Raw genomic sequence first — 18,890 nt, forward strand, 5'->3', positions numbered from 1 at the left:
AGAAAAGAAAGCAGATGTCCTCATTGTATTTTAAACAGCCTTTCTTGGCTCCTGCTGACAAGCTGGTGCTGATGGCAACTTCTAATCTCTTGCAATCCCTAATAAGCAGCTGGTTCCCTTAGGAGAAGAGGAAAAGACCTGCTGAGTTTTGATCAGCAAAGTGCATGGTTTGCAGCCGAATCAGCAGGGACCACCCGATGGTAACACCCTAGCTTATCTCGCTTGTTTCTTTTGATATATGTTATTTCTTAAATGACCAGAGGGTGCTCAGCAGGGGTAGGAAAGCTACAAGTCTCTGGAGCTATTTGCTCATTAGAAAAAGAGAACATCCTGCACCAGAAGACTGAGTGCGTTTTGTGAACCAAACTATTGGCTGTTGACTAGTAAAGGAGGGAGACACTGAGAGCCCTGTACAACCACTCCAGACAGGAGGGGTCAAAATGAACGTGGGCCACACAACATGCTTGCTCAAAGGACCAGGCCTTGAAAGGCGCAGCTCCCCCTGCAGCTCCTGGGACTCGCAGGGGTCAGAACTGTGATATATGTAGCTCCGTAACTTACCTGCCATGGTCTTGTTTTCTGTGCACTGCTTCCTTTAGATTTCTGCACACCTGCTATCGTTGGTACTTTACAGCTCCCATCGGTAAGTATCAGAGGGCCCACAGCATCTTTAATGTATTTTTCCTCACAGTGCCCCTGTGAGGTAGGGTGGTGCTGTTATCCCCATCTTACAGATGGGGCAAAGACAGGCTAAATTGCTCACCAAGGTCACATGGGAAGTTTGTGACAGAGCAAGGAATTGAATTCAGATCTCCCAAGTCACAGGCTACTGTCCAATGTGCTGGACCATCCTTACTCTCTTCAGAGCAATTGTTCTGGCTTCTTCCATCTTCTGAGCAAAGCCTCTCTCTCTCTGTCTCTCATCCACACCCACACCCACATTTTGCAAACTGTGACATTTGGGCTATATCTCCACATAAAGGGCTCAGTAGTCTTGCCAATTTTCTTGCAAATCTCATGATATTTGCTGTTTCTTCTTAAAGCCTTAGCTCCTGGAGTCAGGGGATTACAGCAGCTTTCATTTTTAAAGAATAAAAGCGCTTTCTGGTCCTCCTGGTTGCAGTGTTCACCTTGAAAACATGGGCCCTCCGGGCAAATCAAAATAACACATTTTATTGTTTTTAAAATGGGCTAAAAAAACCAACCTCATGATTTTTGTGACGCCAGACATGCGGTTTTTAAATGCTTGGCAGTGCTGTGCCGGCACGTCTTCCACTTTTACTGGTGTCATTGGGTATTTTGCCTGGGCAAGGGCTTCAGAATAAGTGGAAGGTGCTGCAGATAGACCCCCAGGATCACCCTTCAGCACATGGCCCAAATGAAACAGCATATAGCATTTATCTTAAGGGTCATATTCTGACTCTGGTTACTGGCTGCTCCTTAGCACAAGGCACTGAGACAGCATGAGCTTTATTGTTCCCCTACATTTCCTCCCCAGCATGCACTGGGCTTCGTGTAAAACCCGGGATAGATTCTCCGCTAACAATCTCTCCATTGGTGACTCCGAAATCCTAGACATGAATATGGAAGGGGAATGACCCCTAGGATGGAAGAGGTCACATCTGCAGCAATACTCCAACTGAAGGAAAGATAAGCTTCAAACCACTTTACACCAGAGCTCACTAAGTACACTGGCAGAGCTCTCAGTGTTGGTAACAGCCGGTAGCTCTTCCAGCAGTCGCAATTAAAGTGATGCAAAGATGACTTCACTGGCACACGTTTAAATTCAAATACTGAAATCTCAGCTCCAGATATGAGGCATCTCCAAAGGATCTACATACTCCAGGTCTGATTCTCCTTTACACCTGTGTAATCCTTTACACTTGTGCAAAGTGAGCCTGAAATGCTATCAGATCAGAAAGAGAGAATTTTACACTGCGCTAGTGTAAATGAAGGTGTGAGGTCCAGGGCATCAGAGATTCAGGCCCTGTATCCGGGACCACGGTTGCAGCTGGCGTAAGCAGGCACAGTACCACTGACTTCCGTGGGGTTGCATCCTTTCACACTGTTCAGATTTAGTTTTTAAGAGCATGGCAACAATGCCTCATTCAGCATGTATGGCATACAACAGGTATTGGTTTTTGTTTTATTCATAGTGTGACGTTGTCATTAAAAACAAAAACCTGTTTTCGTGGTTAAACATACACCCAGTGCCCTGCAGCCGCTGGCTGTTGGTTTAAATGCCATTAACTTTCCAGGAGACTTTGGCTCCTAAGTCGGTTTTGAAAATAGGATGTAGGCGCTTTTGAAAACATTCCCCATAATCATGTGTGCGCTTCATCAGGCCGTGTTCATTTCAGGACAGGGATGCAGCTTCGCAAGTGGGATCCGTGATTCTGTCAGCCTAAGGAAACCAAATTGGAGGGGATGGGTTTGAGTTCATTTTCATAGAAGCAAAACACAAGAGGATGAGCAGATTCCAGAAAGTAACCGCTTTCAGGACACTTTGATACCACGGGGATGAGCACAGTGTAAAAAAGTAGCTCACCTAGACAGCAAGAGAAGAGAATATGCCAACAAGGGGAAATACTTGATAAGCAAGCGCATCACTTCTATGTATAGGGACCCTGAGGTTCCTGGGCTCTCGAAATGGTAGCTAACCAGAAATAAAATCTTCAAAGGGGAAAAAAGTTATTTTGTATTCTTTAAAAAAGCCCTAACAGGAACATTTTCAACAGTATTTAGGTGGCTGAAAATGCAGATAGGCAGCCGGGAGCTTAGCTGCATCTTTAGGTGCCTAGATACCTTTAAATACCTTTGAGGTTCTGGGCCCTAGGGCCTGATTTTTAGTCACATAACTCCCATTGGCTTCAGCTCTCACTGAAATCAGTAGGCGTTAGGTGCGTAAATATTCTTGAGGATCTGGGCCTAAGCGTTTAGTGCGAGAGTGAGCTAGGCTCGTTGTAAGAGCTCAAGAAGAGCAGCATGATGGGCTTGTTTCTCCCTGCCTCTCTTACAGGCATTTTACACCGTTGTTACTCCACTCGTGTCAGTGAGGTTGTGCGTGATCTCACTGCTGTGAGAGGAGAATCAGGCCCGGTGGTGTTAAGTGGTCCACGAGAATGGATGAAGAGCCCCAAAGTTGCCTCTGGGCTAAGAGCTGTGCCTTATTTCTATTTCTTAGTTTGCTCCCCCAAATGTCCCTGATAATCCCTAAAGTAATCAGGAGATGAAGCACTCCTTAGCCATCTTCCTAACCTGCGTATCTAGGGTCTCAACGTGCTGAATGCTGCCCCAGAGGTGCTGGCCACTCTCAGCTACCTTTCACGTCAGGCTCCCGCTGACTTGCATTTTTTGCACGGCCCATTAACAGAGGAACGTACTTTTGCTGTTGTATTTTAAAAATCCATCCCAGTTATTATCTGCAGGTCCTAAAAGAGACAGGCTTGGGTTTGGCTTTTACCCTCTTTGTTGACACCTTTGCGAATTTGCCCTGTGTGTGATGCACTTTCAAGTTAGTCTTGAAGCAAAAGGAGATAGATGTGCAGTGGAGCTAGCTCCCTGGGTCTTCTTCACCCCCACTGGTATTGCACCAGTTCTCTTGATGCCCCTTTTGTAGTTTGTCCGTTGGTCGGTATCTCTCCTGAAAAAGCCACGCTGAATTCTCTCTTAGCTGAATTGGTGTGCAGCAGCCACATCCTGTGGCCCGTTAAGATCTTCACGGGGGTGTGCCTCTCCTCTGGGTTAGCCTAGCAGGGAATGATAGTCTTTTGAGTAGGGATCATTTGCTCACTTTGGCTACCCTGGTAGCATATTCATGTAAGTAAAGCAGCTTCTATATGGAAGAGGACGGTAGGGAGGTGATCCTACAAATTACAAATTTACAAATTACAAAATTACAAAATTAAGCAAGTCAGGCTGTGCTGCTGTTTTGCCCTCTTTTTCATTCTCACAAAACCGCTTGTACCCATAATGCTTTGCAGATTGAAGCCCTCCTCATGGAGATGCAGAATCCAGACACTGGCATCAAAATGCACACTCAGAGGGTGATGATCACTAACATCCCGCATGCTATGACAGGTAAGATGCCAACGGCACCAACCTGCTATTTTTCTGAGCCTCTTGAGAAGAGCCTGTTTCTTCATGCAAATGGTGGTAAACCAAAACCTGGCTATTTTTACTATAATTCTATTTACAAGCATTTATATTGCTTCCATCACTGCGTATGCAGGCAGCATTGGGCAAAAGAGGAAAAAAATTAGACTTATGCTCCCCCCTTATTTTATGTCTCTGTGGTGTATACAGAGGGCTCGAGAGGGTTTTGTCACCAATACAAAAAATCTGCTTGTTATTTACTTCGGAAAGTCAGGTTTTGTCCACCCAGGAGACTCTCTGGATGACTGGAGAACTAGCGAAATGACGACAAGGCTGGTCAGCTGAGAGGGGAAGGAGCTTTTAGTCAGGCTGTTTAAAACTGTTGGTTAGCTTTTGTTTACACAACTCTTTATCATACAGCATGAGGCCACTGTTTGTTAGGGATAAAATCAAGACCCTTCCTCCATTTACCATAACTGAGGGGAATATCGTTCCTTTTTTAAAATCTGGATCTGTAGGTGTAAAGAGAGCCGAGAATTCTGGCTAGCAAGCAAGTGCTGTGAAATGAGCATTTAATATACAATGAACCCACATGAGGGGGGATTAACTCTGGATAGACTGGGCCAGGCTGATTTAAAAGTACATTATTAATACATTCTAACTAATGTTCTAAAGCTCTAGTATAGACACGGCAGTGTGTACCAGTTAGGTGCCTAAAAATGGGCCATATGCATGTGCGAGTACCTGATTTCTGCATGCACATCAGACCCTTTGCCTACTAACAAGAAGTGTCTGCAAACACAGGCCTGTTGTTTCATGCACCTAACTTTGGAAATCTGGGCTGAAATCCTGGCATCGTTGTAGTCAATGGCAAAAGTCCTATTGATTTAAATGGGCACAGGATTTCACCAGAGCCCTTAAAGAGGCAGATAGGAAGGTCATTACTAACCAAGAACACATGACTGCCCATATGGCTTTTACAAGCCATATTGTGTTGTATGTTAATAAGGATGCAACTGAAGAGCTACTGCCTTCTCCACCTCTGTCATGTGCCTGTTTCTGGGAAATCTTCAATAACTGGCGTAAGGTAATGTACTCTCCACTTGTTGCGTCCCCTTGTGTCAGGGTGTGATGATGCAAGGAGTCCTTGTTCCTGGCATCTCCTGCAGGCCGTCTGCCTCTTGCTGGGTCTTCCATGGTTCAAATCCCTGGTCAAGTCATTGAGTTCAGTCCCCTTCCAGGGTAACCAGAAGGTCCAACTGAAAGGTCACAGGACATCCCAACACAGAAGAGCTTTAGTCCCATCCTTTGGGTCAGTCTTCAACCTCATCCTCCATTCAGTATTGCTTTCATTGGGCTTGCCTGATCCCTCCAATCCTCAGGGACTGGTATGGGGAACCAGGCCCACCCTCCACTCTGCGTTCTGGCCCAGGGACCCTTATTGAGCAGGCAGGTCTGCTTCTTCAGACTTGCTGTGGTTTCCCGGGGCCGCTTCCTTCCTCTGAGCAGGGCCCCCACATGGGGGGGAAGGTGGGGAAGGGTACACTTTAATAGGGCCGGCCCAGGCTGCAACCCCCATTACCATGAGGAAAAAGATCTTCCTGGCTCATGAGATTGTATGTGTGGGATGAGGGATTGAGATATGTGTGTGGGAGGGGGCCCGTGTAACACGTTTGTACTGGGCCCGAAAAAATTCTGCTTGGGCCCTGCCCCTGAGCCCTCTCGTGCTGCTTCCCTGCAGCTTGTGCCTAACCCAGCCTCCGTTCGGTTCCCAGGCCTCAGGCTTCTCTCTAGGTCCTCTGAGCTCCTCTTTTCTCTGATGGAAAAATCATCTTCCCACCCCCTCAACTTCCACTGAAGAGCTTTTACTGATCCTACCTCAGGACTCCCTCCCGCCAGGAGCCTGACTTGCTCTCTGTGGGTTTCTCTCCACAGGAGAATCCTGTCCCCTCTGCCCCCTACTAAGTTGCCTCCGGTTCCTTGTAAGGCCCGAGTACTTAATGATCCTTACCTACCTCCACCTCCTCTGGGCAGGAGGCAATCCATCAGTCACAGGTGCGCTCATTGGCTTCTAACTCCATCTCTAACTGGTGATTGGAGTGTGCCCCATGACATATGGATATACATTTCCAGAAAGAATTAAAATGGGCAGAGCGATACCAGTCTGTAATATGGAGCTTTAGCAATGAATAGCAGCCAATTAATCTCCCTTTCTAACATTTTCTGGTAATAATCATTTTTCTTGAATTCGCTGGAGAGGAGCAAAATATTCAACCCACTTCTATGCCTCTAAATTACAGCTTTTCCTCATTTGAATAGGTTAAAGAAGAAACAGACAGGTAGCTGTGCTTTGATGTGCCAAGTCTGTCATTACCATCAGCTACTAACACACTCTCCTTTTGTGTGTGCCAGCTCCTTTCACACGGCGCTGGAGATACACTATCAACACCTTTACTTCCCTGTCCTAGGAACCGTCAGATACACCCTTATGAAGAACGCTACGCTATAAATACTCACTGCTTTGCTCACCTTGTACCAAATTCTCCTCTGGCTTTGCTCCTTCTGCACCCCTTCGAAACCCAGGATTGCAGAAGGTCCTACAGTTCTTCACAGCCAAATCCTTCTCCATTGCTGCCATGTGGCTGCATAGGTGTAACTCAGAGGAGGGTTTGGTCATGAAGACCTGTGGAGGAGCATAGTTTGCTCCATTTTCTGGATGGGGAAATCGAGGCAAAGAGGTTAAATAACTTGCTTGAGGGCAGAATGGGAACTGGCGTCAGAGCAGAGACTAGAAGGCCAAACTTGGGAGGTCCTGGCCTTCAATCTTATTCTCAGACTGTGCCTTCTACCCTTCTACACACTGTGGGGCAGACCCTCTGTTTGCTTAAATAGGTCTAGCACAAAGTCAGTGAAGTGATTTGTAGCAGCTGAGGATCTGCCCTACGTCTTCCAGTAGCGCTATTACGATGTTTTAAGACAGCACTGTGGAACCGGGAGGTTCTTGTTATAATGGAGATAGCAAAGCAGGCAGATTACATTTGTGAAAATATGATGAAAGCAAATATGAGTTCAGATGATGGTGCATTATAAAGTACAACGATGATTTAAAAAAAAAATCAACAGTTAAATGATGTGAAGGGAAAACTCCTCTGGGTGTCCAAGGCCTGGTGGTTGCTGTCTGCTTTTATTCTGGTTCTATGATTTCTGCCATAAATTGCTTTCTTCCATAAGGTCATAAATCCTGCCAGATGAGGAAATCTGACTTCTGGTCTCCTACCCTCTATTCATTCTTGTTCTCTGGGTTGTGATATTTGTAGTGCTGCCTGGATTACGTATCCATTGACTGAATGCTGGTGTTTCAAAACAGATCGATGTATAGGTAGTGGGGGAGCCTAGAATCCGTTGTAAATGGGCCCAGCTCCACTGAAGCCAATGCAGAGAACTTGGCCCTTCATGTTCAAGAAACTATGTAGGTACATGACAAATCCCTAAAGAGTTTCAGGATTTCTTTAGCAGGGGAATTTGGGAATTTCTTTCCAAGGGGTGGATAATCAGCCATGTTTAATTTGCTCCTTTTAGGGAGAGCACTTACAAACAGCTCTTACAAACAGCTCTCTAGGTATGAGTGACAGGATAATCTTTTAATTTGATCTATTTAAGGAAGCATTCAGTGGGATAAAAGCTCCGGGCTCCTGGTATAAGGCTAAGCAATCAGTATAATGTCAGGAAAGGCCAACATTTCAATCCGCAACCGTGGGTGACATTTGAAGGGAAAGGCTAGTAATTGATCAGGGACGGAGTGCAATTTAACCCGGCCTTGTTTAAATGGAAAGAGCTTCATAGTTTTATTTGCTCCTCAGAAGATAACGAAAGGGCTAGTGGAGGCTGATGCTGGCTTTGTGTATGACTGATGGATACAGGCCACATCACCTTGAGAGACCTTCGAAAGCTGAAATATATTTGAGTACTTGGAATTTGGCTTCCCTCTGATATGTCTTATTGGCCACTCTTGACAGACAGCTAGGTTCTAAGACTCTGCAAACGCCCATTGAACTCCATGGCAGAATTCATTTCAAAGGGGATTTTGAAAGAGAAAGCACTCAGTGTTATTTGCAAAAGCAGGTAACTAATGAAACGACTCACGGGACTAGCAAAGATCAGTTATTTAACAAAGCAGCAGCAGCATTGTTTCCACAGAGCAGCTCTTTTGGGCACATTTTCTTCTAGGAAGGAGGGGTTCTTGGAAATATTGGAGCCTTGAAGGTTCCTCTCCCCCATTTCTTCCCTTCACGCCCCACCTTCACCTTTGAGGTCCCTGTTACATCATCAGCCTTCTGGCTCAGGATAACTGAACTGGGTCCCCTTTAAAGTCCATCAATACCACTCCCTAGCCATCATGATAAGAGAGCAGTGGTGCTGATATTGTCACCCCATGCTGTGAGAGTGTAGTTTCATTTCCATGACCCATTCCATACTTGGCTTTGCATAGGATTGGCCATTTAATGCCAGTCCTGATGGCCTTTTTTTGTGATGGAGATGTCTGGACAGAGACCCACGAAACTCATGTCACATAGCCCTCAGATGGTAACAATTCTTAGATTTGAACCTAGGATTTAAAAATGACAGGCTCTGTATTAGTGCTGGTTGATCTTTTTTTGATCAAAACATATAGTTGACAAAATAGCTTTTTGACCAAAGTGAAAATTTTAAATGGTAATTTGGGCTGAAATTTTTCAGGTTTTTAAAAAAATTTTCTCTAAAAAATGGAAACTGAAAATATTTTGATAACCAAAAATCTTACAGTTCTTAACATTTTCATTTTTTGGTTCAGTTTTCAGCAAAAACTTACAGGTTTTGGTTTTTAAAACCCAAAAATGTAAATAAAAAAACAGTTTATATATATATATATATAATTTCTTTTTCATCAAAAATGGTTTTAAAAAACTGAAAACATTTTTTTGTTTTTTAAAACCATTTTTCAGTGAATATGTTGTTTCAGAAAATCAAAAATTCTCATGGAAAATTTTTCAAAACGGATTTTTGTTCCCCCAAATTTCCTGTAGAAATAGACTTTTTTAACCAGCTCCATTGTTTCCCATTGCCGATTCCCCTAGCCTTCTATCTCCCCTGCCTACTGAATGTATTTCTATTCAAATGAGAAATCTCCTTTCAAATTGGATTCATGAATCCTTTTTATATCACTGAGTTATACATTTCCAGCCTTTGAAACCTGAATTGTTTCTTTATGCTTCAGTTTAATTTGTGACTAAGGATTCTAATTGAGTTGTGTGATTATTGATGAGCATTCCTTTCCGTTTCATGCTGGCAATAAAATGTTCCCTATGAGTCACTTTTACACAGAACACATCCAGTTCTCATTTCCAGTTATGTTGAGGTTTGATGTGGAGTTTCACTAGCAACACTGAAAATCGTTCATCTTTATAAAAGATTTTGTTTGGTTACTGCAGAAATATAAATCATTAAACACCAGCAGAAATCTAATTTTTAAAATGAAGGCTTTTGTAGATATCTAAAGACACAATCGCAGCAGCTAAATGATGTTTAAAAATACCCTTTGCAGGGACTGGCTGGGTGACTCCGGCAATTGGCAATTACTGTTCTTTGTTATTTGTATTGCCATCGTGCCTGAGAGCTCTAGTCGTGGACAGGACCCCGCTGTGCTAGGTGCTGTACAAACACAGGGCAAAAGAGACAGCCTCTGCCCCAAAGAGCTTGCAGGCTAAGTAGTGATAATACTTCACCCTCCCCTTGCACTTCTGTCTCAGGATCTCAAAGCACTTTGCAGATGTTAGGCTGAAATTCACCCCCATCAATAAAAAAGGGCTATGCATCAAGTCCCACTTGGGGCCAAACAATATCTGTGTTTGTCAGAGCTCTCCAGGAGCAAGGCCTCCTTTAACTGCAAGCCTCTGGCTAGTCTGGTAGCAAGAAACTGAAATTCAACTGAAAATGACCACCTGGGCATTTGAATTCCACAACAAAAAACAAACCGTTGCTTGCCTGCTTCAGCTGACGGTGCAGTCGGATTGCTAGCCCTGACCCAGGCATGGGAGCTCTGGGTTAGAACCAGGGAGCTCCTCTCCTACCCCATATTCAACCAACATCCAGCCCTTTGGAGAAGCAGGCAAGCCTTCTTATCTCGCCTGGCTGGTCTCCATTGGCTGCTGCCTGTCTGTCCCGTGTAGCTGCTGGGGAGAGGATCAAGCCTTGCTGGTTCTGCTGGTACTAGAGCCTGAGTGACATCTCTAGCCAGTGCTTGGAGGACTAAACTCACTGCCCCTCTTTCCCAAGTGCCGTTCTTGTGTCGGGCGGGTGTGTCACGGTGGGTAGAGGAGGCCTGGTACGCCCTGTCAAAATGCACCATTTAGGGCTTAAGTGGGACTTTACTGCGCTGGCCTTTTGCTGGGCTTCTTCAATGGGGTGAATTTCACCTATCCATGAATGAAGGAAACAGGTGAGTATTATTATTTCTCATGCACACATGGAGCAACTAAACCACAGGGAAATTAGGGTCTCATGTTCCTCTCTGCATATATGAGCAGAAAAGGCTAGACCTGCAGAAGGAAGTAGGTATTTTGCCTCTGGGGCATCCTCTCCCTTGGGCAAAATTCACCCCTATTCAGAGAGCCAGCACAAAAGGCCTGTGCATCGTTGAGATCCCACTGACGCTCTATTTTGATGGCTTAAATAGTGCATAGGCCTCATGTCATCTCTCTTCACAGGGGTGACCTTTACCCCACTTGCACCAGTCCCTCTTTGGTGGCTGCATGGCTTTCCAGCCCTATGGTGGCTGTAGGAATATAGGGCAGAGGAGTGTCTCCCCAGCTGCCCCGAGCGTGGTAAATTTGCTTTCCAGTGGCACTCTGCTCACATCCCCTCGGAGTGAGCTCTGCTCTCCAGTTCTGAGTTAGCTGAGTGGCACAAGAAACGCTGAGAAGCCGGCCAGTGAGGCCTCTTTGACAAGGGAAGCATCAGTTCAAGTGCTGATATCAAGTACTAAGGGATAGTGGTGTCAAGGGGTCGTGTGACACCTAAGAAGGGCCTGCGGTAGTCTGCAGGATCCCTTTTTGCTGCATGGGTTTGACTGTCCATTTACAGTCGGGGTTCCCAAACATTGCCCGATCAAGAGTTGGACTGGCAATTAGCCAGAAGCCTGTGGGTCCCACCTGCTTTGAATAAAAGGGAGCGCAATGCAGTGGCCTTAACTTTTAGTATGAGCCAGTTGCCTGGCTCAAGATAGGGCTTGGTGTGCTGGGACCTATAGTCTCCACAGGCTCCATCTCCATATTGGAGGTGATGACTGTAGAGGTCCCCATTGCAGGACTCTCTGGGCTGCACACTGCTTCTGGTTTATAGTGTCTGGTGTTTTCTTTGCCTTGCAGGGAGTGATATACTGCAGTGGCTTATCCAGCATCTGAAAATTGTGGAGGAAGGTAGGAGCATAACCATCTAATGCTTTTATAGCTTTGAATTGTGAAACTGTAATTCGTTGTTAGCTGCAGCCTAAATTCTCTGCTGGGTAGTGGATTGCTTCTGAAGTCTGCTGCAGCCTCGTTGTATCATCAATATATCTGACTTCTCTCTTTTTTTAGAGGCACTAAACTTGGGGAATCTAATTGTCAAGTATGGATACATCTATCCTCTGCAGGAGCCGAAAAACCTCACACTCAAAACAGACAGCAGCCTCTACAGATTTCAGGTGATTTGTATCTTAGATACAGAACACTGGCTGGTGTAATGTACCATATATCTTGACTTAGAAATGAAGGCTTCTGTGCTCCTGGTTAATTAAATTACTTTCCCTTGTAGCTTCGAAACACCCGTGGTTCTTTCTGAATGTGTTTTCCCTTGCAGCTTGTACACTAGCAAATGAAATCCCCAATTATTAATGAAACAATTTCAGGAGACAGTATAACAAACAAGCAAACAGAACATACTGTAGTAACGGGATGTGATACGCAATTAAGATCATGGTTCATGGTTAGACTTGCCTCCACATATAATGAGAGATTAAGGCACTATCATATAATTTTCAAATGAGATTATTAATGTCAGTTGTCTGGTTCCCTTCATGTTCCCCAATCCAAGTTCCAACATCTTGACAATATCAAGGAAAACATTGCAAAGGAAGACTATGATAAGCATGTACTTTGATGTTCTGAAAGCTTGCTTGATTTTGAAAACCTCACCTTGTTAACAATAGCTTATTGTCAAAGCAGCAGAAGTGGATATGTAATTGACAGTCCATTAAACCTGCTTTAGCAACTACAACAAAAATAGCCTTGTCTTATCCTCCTAACTGCTTATGCTGAGCTAAGAAGATGGATATTTTTTGTGTGTGTAGATTCAGACCATTGCATGGTAGAAGTATGGGGAACGATAAGCTTCTTTTTGTAGCATATTTGCAAAGCAGGTGACTCCCTCTTCCTTCTCTTTACACAAAAAATACAACGTAGCCAATGTGATGCCAACAAATGTAATGATTTTAAAGAGCCAGATGCACCTGATGGCTGCTACATGAAAACTGAGGTCTTGTTTTTTGGCTTCTTTCTGCAGACACCCTATTTCTGGCCCACCCAGCAGTGGGCAGCAGATGATACCGATTATGGTAAGTGTTAACTTTATAGCTACTCTGTGAAAGCTGAATGGAGCGTGAGGATATACAGTACACTCCCATACACTCAGGTGGATGCTGATGATACTCTAGGGTGTTTCCTGTAGGTGCCGCTGTTCTGGCTCTGCTGAACTTGGGCACCCAGTCACCTTAGTTTATGTTCCTGGGCTCAATGTATTTCCTGATGCTGTGTTCTTCATAATGTCGCATGTCTGTTCTTGCTTGTCTTCCTGGGAGTCATTATGACCCTTGTAAGCAGAGCATAGGTTGCTGAGTTGAGCTCTCAGATTCTACCAGGATGAAGACATGGTAGGATAGGATATGAAGTACTAATATCTAGATAGGTATGTAACCTGTACTTACTCAGTGTGGCTTAGATGGTAGTGGTAGACAGCAAGGCCATATTATGTGGACTCGCTATTGCTTCTGAAGGATTCAGGTTGTGTCATGAGTGTGGGGCTCATTTTGATACTGTGGGTTTTGTTGTTTGACATTCCTATTGCTCTTTTCCCTCCTACCCCAACCTACCGTGTCCCCTTGCCCTTTGTAGAGTCCTGAGGTTCCACACCCCATTTTCCACCCACTTAAACCCAACTACCTTCAAAGCCCCAAGTTGTTGCCACCATTTTTCTGGCTGAAGGCTGAATGGACCATCCTTCAAATCCTGGCCTTAGCTCTCCTTTGCTGATCAGAGGGGTTGCTTCTTAATGATGCAAGTTTGTTCTTAGAACCTGAAACTCAAAGCAGAACTCAGAGGGCAAATGATCCATGCGCATCACAACTGGGGGAAAAGGGTACAAGAGACCCTGCAAAGCCAAGCCGCTGAGTTCTGCGCAGCTTCATTTCTCCACCACCTCCATCACGTACCATTCTGCAGTACACAACTGGGCAGGGTATTATGGAGGGAACAGGATTCACCTTCCTCTAAAGCCCTGGGTCACCACTGGAGGCGGGAGAGTTGACCTTGTCTGGTAGGGCACATAACGTGGGCCAGGGGAAGATTTTCAAAGGCACAACTAGGAATCAGCTGTCTAAGACCCATTGAAAAGTCAATGGGAGGTAGTTGCCTACCTATTATGAAGTCTTCCAAAGGCTTTGGATCAGGCCCTATATTTAGGAGTTGGTTCATAAATATGTTCCATTCAAAGGATATTTTTCATTGTTTTTACAATTTTGCAGTTGCTTACAATAGCCCTTTGGGAGCTTGAAACCAAACCCAGTTTCCGTATCGATTGTTTTCCTTCATTGGTGATGGACTGTCATTGTAAGGCTGCTTATGAAGACTGGGCGGATCCTCTTGGTTTATGATTAAAGGGCTGCTCATGGGCGGTAGTGTGTACAATGATGTGTTCGTTGCAGGTTTGCTCCTGAGGCCTGGGTCACCAGCTTTTATTTACCTTACGTTTTTGTACCTTATGTAATTGTCATGGAATCAGACGGAATCTCCATCTGAAAATAACACATTTTGGTTTTAAATGTTAAAAGAAAATATTTTAAAAGCTTTAGAAGAAAAACAAGAAAAGTGCCCCCAAATTGGAATCTGAACCCTTTAAGGGATTGATACAGTGCCCATTGAAGACAAATTGAAACCCTCCCCTTGACTCCAGTGTATTTTGGCCCAGGCTCTAAGTGAGGAATAATTCGTTGGCATATAAATGCATAACCAACCACATCAAGCTTGAGAGTGCGGGAAGATAGCCATTCTTGCCCTTCTGTGCTGAGAGGTGGAGCATCCTTGACAGAATAAAGCCACTAAGGACATCTTTCTCGAATGAGCTTCTGTGAGATTGGAGCTTGTGTCTGGGGAAGATGTCACAATGGACAATGGTCCACTCCTTTGACATGGGGCCAGCGTGCCAATTACATGCATTAGCTTTGTCGACCTGCACAGTAACCGAATCTTTGTGCTTTTCTCCCAGCAATCTACCTAGCCAAGAAAAATATCAAGAGGAAAGGAATTTTAGAAGAGTATGAAAAGGTAGGAAGATGTTATATTGTTTGTGCCTTTGCCAGCCCTGAGGCTGCTTTAGCTGGAGCCAGCTGCTCTCGAGATTGGAGGGGCGGGGAGGGGGACTGATGAAAAGCCACCTATGTGCTCCCCACTTGGGTTGCATCAAGTCCCAGTGACACCTCTGGGGAATGAATATGGAATAAATGTAATAGCTGCTGATGGACAAAAGAGTTTAAAGTAAAGGATCATTTTAGTAGGGCAGTTACCCTCTCCAAAATGTGGGAATGAAGTATTCAGAATGAATATAGTTGATGATAATTCATTTCAGAACCATCCAGATTTTCTAGCTCAAATTGCCAGCCTGTCCCTTGTTCAGTTCAGAGAGGAGGGCATGTTTTTTTCATGTTCTGCATGTTGAGAACCAAAAGCTCTGGACTGAAGGATACTTTCACAATTTCAGGGCAACTGCACCTGTATTCACCCTCTGTGGTCCACCAAGGGCACCCACTTTAGTCTTCCGGCCCCATGTCTCCGCTTGAGCAGAGATCCACATCTCCCTCCCTCCTGACTGGGGATTTTAAGGCTGCATAGCTCGCTGCCTACATTGTGATATCCCAAGCAAGCCAGACTGCCTAAAAGGCCAGTTTTGCTTTCTCTCTGAAGGGTATGATCTGTGTATTGCCTGAAGGTATAAGTCACCACCCAGCTCCTTCTAAGCAAGCATCACAGAGAAACTTATTAAAACAATAAAAAAAAAAAAAACCTACACACATGCTAGGAAGTTTACCAGAGATCAGCCCCTGATTCCAATCTTTGGCTCTGGCAGATTTTAGTCCTTTTAAACACACAGCTGCTTTCCCTGTGGTTACAAGTTCATCGATCTTAGATCCAGAATCAGACCCCAAGTTTGGGCAGAACAGCCAGTTTTTTAATACAACTGAGGCCTTTGATCTCAGCCTTCTGTAACAGGTAATCAGCAGACGATGACCCTGTCTTCAGGATGCAGCTTCAGAAGGCTGGTTTTGACATAACAAGAGCTGGGGAATTTGCATTAACTTCTCCCTTGGGATTCTCCAGGAAATCCACTTAGCTCTTATTGTCCCAGAAGTCTATATTCGTCTGCCACATTTTCAGCAGAGTCTTTTGAACTCCCAAGTTTCACATTTGTCACATCTCTCCTCTAGAGAGGTTACATTCAATCCTGGTCCACAATAATACATACACTTCATACAGGACAGTCTTTCAAGGATATTGCAGGAAATTGCTAGATCTGTCACCATTTTTCATACTTTTATACTAACAGTTTTTTTAAATTTCAGGAACATTACAACATGCTAAATAAAAAAATAAACTACAAATGGGATTTTGTTATTATGCAGGCCAAAGAGCAGTACAGGTGAGCTTTCTCAAATTCTGTTACCTGCTTCTTCATTTGGGGACAGGCGGGGCTCTGGGCTGTTGTCTTGATATGCAATCAAATAATAGAATTAAATTAAAACATTAAATTACAGTTTTACAGCAGCTTATTAACAGCCCCTTGGGAATGTGAAGAAGAAAACTGTTTTTATATGAATAGCGTTCCTTCGTCACACGTGACCTGCTATTCGTTTGACATTTAACAACTGAGAAATTTTAGCCCAAGTTTTCAAGGAAGTGGGCAATCAGCCTACACAAATTCACACACTCCCATTGTACCTGTGTTTGCTCTTGCACACAAGCATAACTAAATTAGCTAAGACAAAATGTGGAGCTGCAGTGTGGTTTGCATGTACAAAGGAGCACATGTGTGGGTGTGCATATACCCTCCTTGCATGTGCAAATAACTCTCTGCAAAAGCTTCATTGCACATACAAAAGTAGGTTTTTGCCCTGATATCTGTTGCAACCTCTATTGAAAATAGGGGGGAGGCTATCCTGCTGTGCAAAAGTCCTTATTCAGGCAAAACTTCCAGCAACTTGAATACCAGTTTTGCTGGAATAGGGATTTCCAAATCAGGCCCTTGACTCTTTGGAGTTTTAAAAAGTTCCCTTGAATCACCATTCACATGCCTGAAAGCAGAATTTCAGACCTAAACTGAACAGAAGCACAATGCTTCCAACAAACATTTCTGGAGAAAGCGTGGTGCAAATGTTCAAACTTGGGTGCTTAAAGTTAGGCTATGCAATTCATATTTAAGCACTTTCAGACAAACGGCATGATTTTCAGAAGAGGTGAAGCCCAGTACTCCTAGTGAAGTGAGTGGAGCACGTCCGTGTGCTGTAAGTGACCTGACATAGGCTGGTGAGTGTGTGTACATTTCTGGGCATCTTGGTTCAAACTCCTGGATTCATTTAGACATCCTTCTGAGTAGAACCAACAACCTCCTGTTGCTTATGAAGGTGTCTCGCTTCTCTCCTCCCTGTCCTGTTCTCATCTCCATCATGTCTCTGTCCCTGTAGGCCATGGTGGGAAATCTTTCCAGCCATCAGTTATTTCTCTATTTAAGCTGTGAGTGGCCTGGCTGACAGCCGGCATGAATCTGTGGTGACAACATCTATGCTATATGTACTCAGCACCTTTGAACTTGAATCGGGCCACTTTTATTTAGGTGCTTAAACTAATTCCAGCTGAATTCAGGAAGAGATTGATTACTCAAAAGGTAGGACCCCTCATTTACATCAGTGGGGTTCAACCAATCATCAGCTGAAAATGAGGACAGCATGAAGTGCAGTCAAGAAATAGCAGAGTTAAGCTGTGGCCTAAAGGAGCAGCACACACTAAAATCTTCTGACTTTAGCCTTGTGAGCCTGTAAATCAGGAGGCTGAGGAAAGGTCGGAACAGGATCATGTTCTTGATCTTGCGCGTTTGAAAGGAAAACAGTGCAAATTCCTTCAGTGCTGTCCCCATCAGCTGGAAGCACGGCTAACACACAAGGGAAAGTCATCAAAAGGGAAAAATAACCCACATTTTCCTCTGATGGGATTAAACCCTATTCTTTGCTTTGCAGGACGGGAAAGGAACGGAAGAAGGCAGACAGGTACGCGCTGGATTGTCAGGAGAAAGCCTATTGGCTTGTGCATCGAACACCTGTAAGTAGAACACAGCTGTAAAGTCTGTATTGTCGATGCTGGGTCCAGAGAGCTCAGCCAGGAGCAAGTCACTGCACCTTTCAGAAGGCAGCTGTGGGGGCACTGCCTCCAAGGTTGTGCTTGTCCACTGCCACATATACAGAGATGGACTTAGAGATAAAAAAGAAACTTTAATCCACTCTGCCTACGACCTTCCCGAACCCCCCGGATTTGCTCTTAAAGGTGAAATAAGGAACCACTCACCACATCATCCGTGCTGTGAGCAGAGACTCTTAACTGCGTCCGCCCTATGGGGGCTGTTATTTTGGAGGCCAATGTCACCGGGGTGTTTCCTGAGTGAAGCCATGCTGGTCCCAGCATGCTGTCAGACTCTGACATGTTCCCAGAAGCTACACTGCCTCATCCCAATCATAATCAAAGAGCCAATTTTAATAGTGTATACTGAGTAAGTGGCCGGTGGGGTTCCCAGCAGTTAACATGCAGGTTAAGCCTGAGGCAAATGTCAGCCTGTAATTAGAGCTTTGCTTGCAGATAAAGTGGTTGGTGGGAGACTCTTTGCACCAGTCGAATACTTTGGCCCCAGTTTATCCCCAATACAACCCTGTGGTTACACCAGGGCTGAATTTGGTTTGTATTGCCAACCCAAGCATTCAAAAACCATGAGTCAGAACCCAAAGTAATCATGTGATTGGCTTACAAATTATGAGATTTTAAAAATAAATAACATTTGGGAGTCTTTTTATTTGGTCATCATAGCCTTTGGGGTTTGTGTTTTGAACCCAGGAAGGCTGGAAACTTCCCTTTAAAAAAAAAGGAAGGCTGAGATTTTCATTTAATCCCATGACTCCAGGAAATGGAGACTTAAAAATAGCACCAAGCATCAGTAGACTTGTGATTAAATTGCAAGAGTTGGCAACACTATTTTTTTCCTGGTCTGTTTCTCCATGTTCTCCATCAGAGTGCACTGAGATCTAATGATTGACTATTCTCAAATTATGGTGGAGCTCAGGCAGTGACTCAAACACCACGTGTGCTCAAGGGAGACATACCAGTGGTACTGTCCTGTCCCTTCTCATATAGAGCACTACTGGATTGAGAATGGTTTTCTTTATATATGTGCCTTCTGATACGGGGGCACAA

The 18,890-nt window shown here is 44.5% G+C and overlaps 1 protein-coding gene across 1 annotated transcript in view; it reads left to right on the forward strand.

Moving 5' to 3' along the window:
• RGS9 (regulator of G protein signaling 9) overlaps positions 1-18,890 on the forward strand; it is a 64,002-nt gene that overhangs the window by 10,266 nt on the left and 34,846 nt on the right. The window contains exons 2-8 of the mRNA XM_067547806.1: positions 3,984-4,080; positions 11,499-11,549; positions 11,709-11,815; positions 12,673-12,724; positions 14,650-14,708; positions 16,001-16,077; positions 17,669-17,750. Of these exons, the coding sequence (XP_067403907.1) occupies positions 3,984-4,080; positions 11,499-11,549; positions 11,709-11,815; positions 12,673-12,724; positions 14,650-14,708; positions 16,001-16,077; positions 17,669-17,750 (525 nt within the window). The remainder of the gene's footprint in view (positions 1-3,983; positions 4,081-11,498; positions 11,550-11,708; positions 11,816-12,672; positions 12,725-14,649; positions 14,709-16,000; positions 16,078-17,668; positions 17,751-18,890) is intronic.

Source organism: Emydura macquarii, unplaced genomic scaffold (assembly GCF_026122565.2).
Source record: "Emydura macquarii macquarii isolate MOO-44397 ecotype Brisbane River unplaced genomic scaffold, CSIRO-AGI_Emac_v2 contig_1230, whole genome shotgun sequence".
NCBI classification, from domain to species: Eukaryota; Metazoa; Chordata; order Testudines; family Chelidae; genus Emydura; species Emydura macquarii.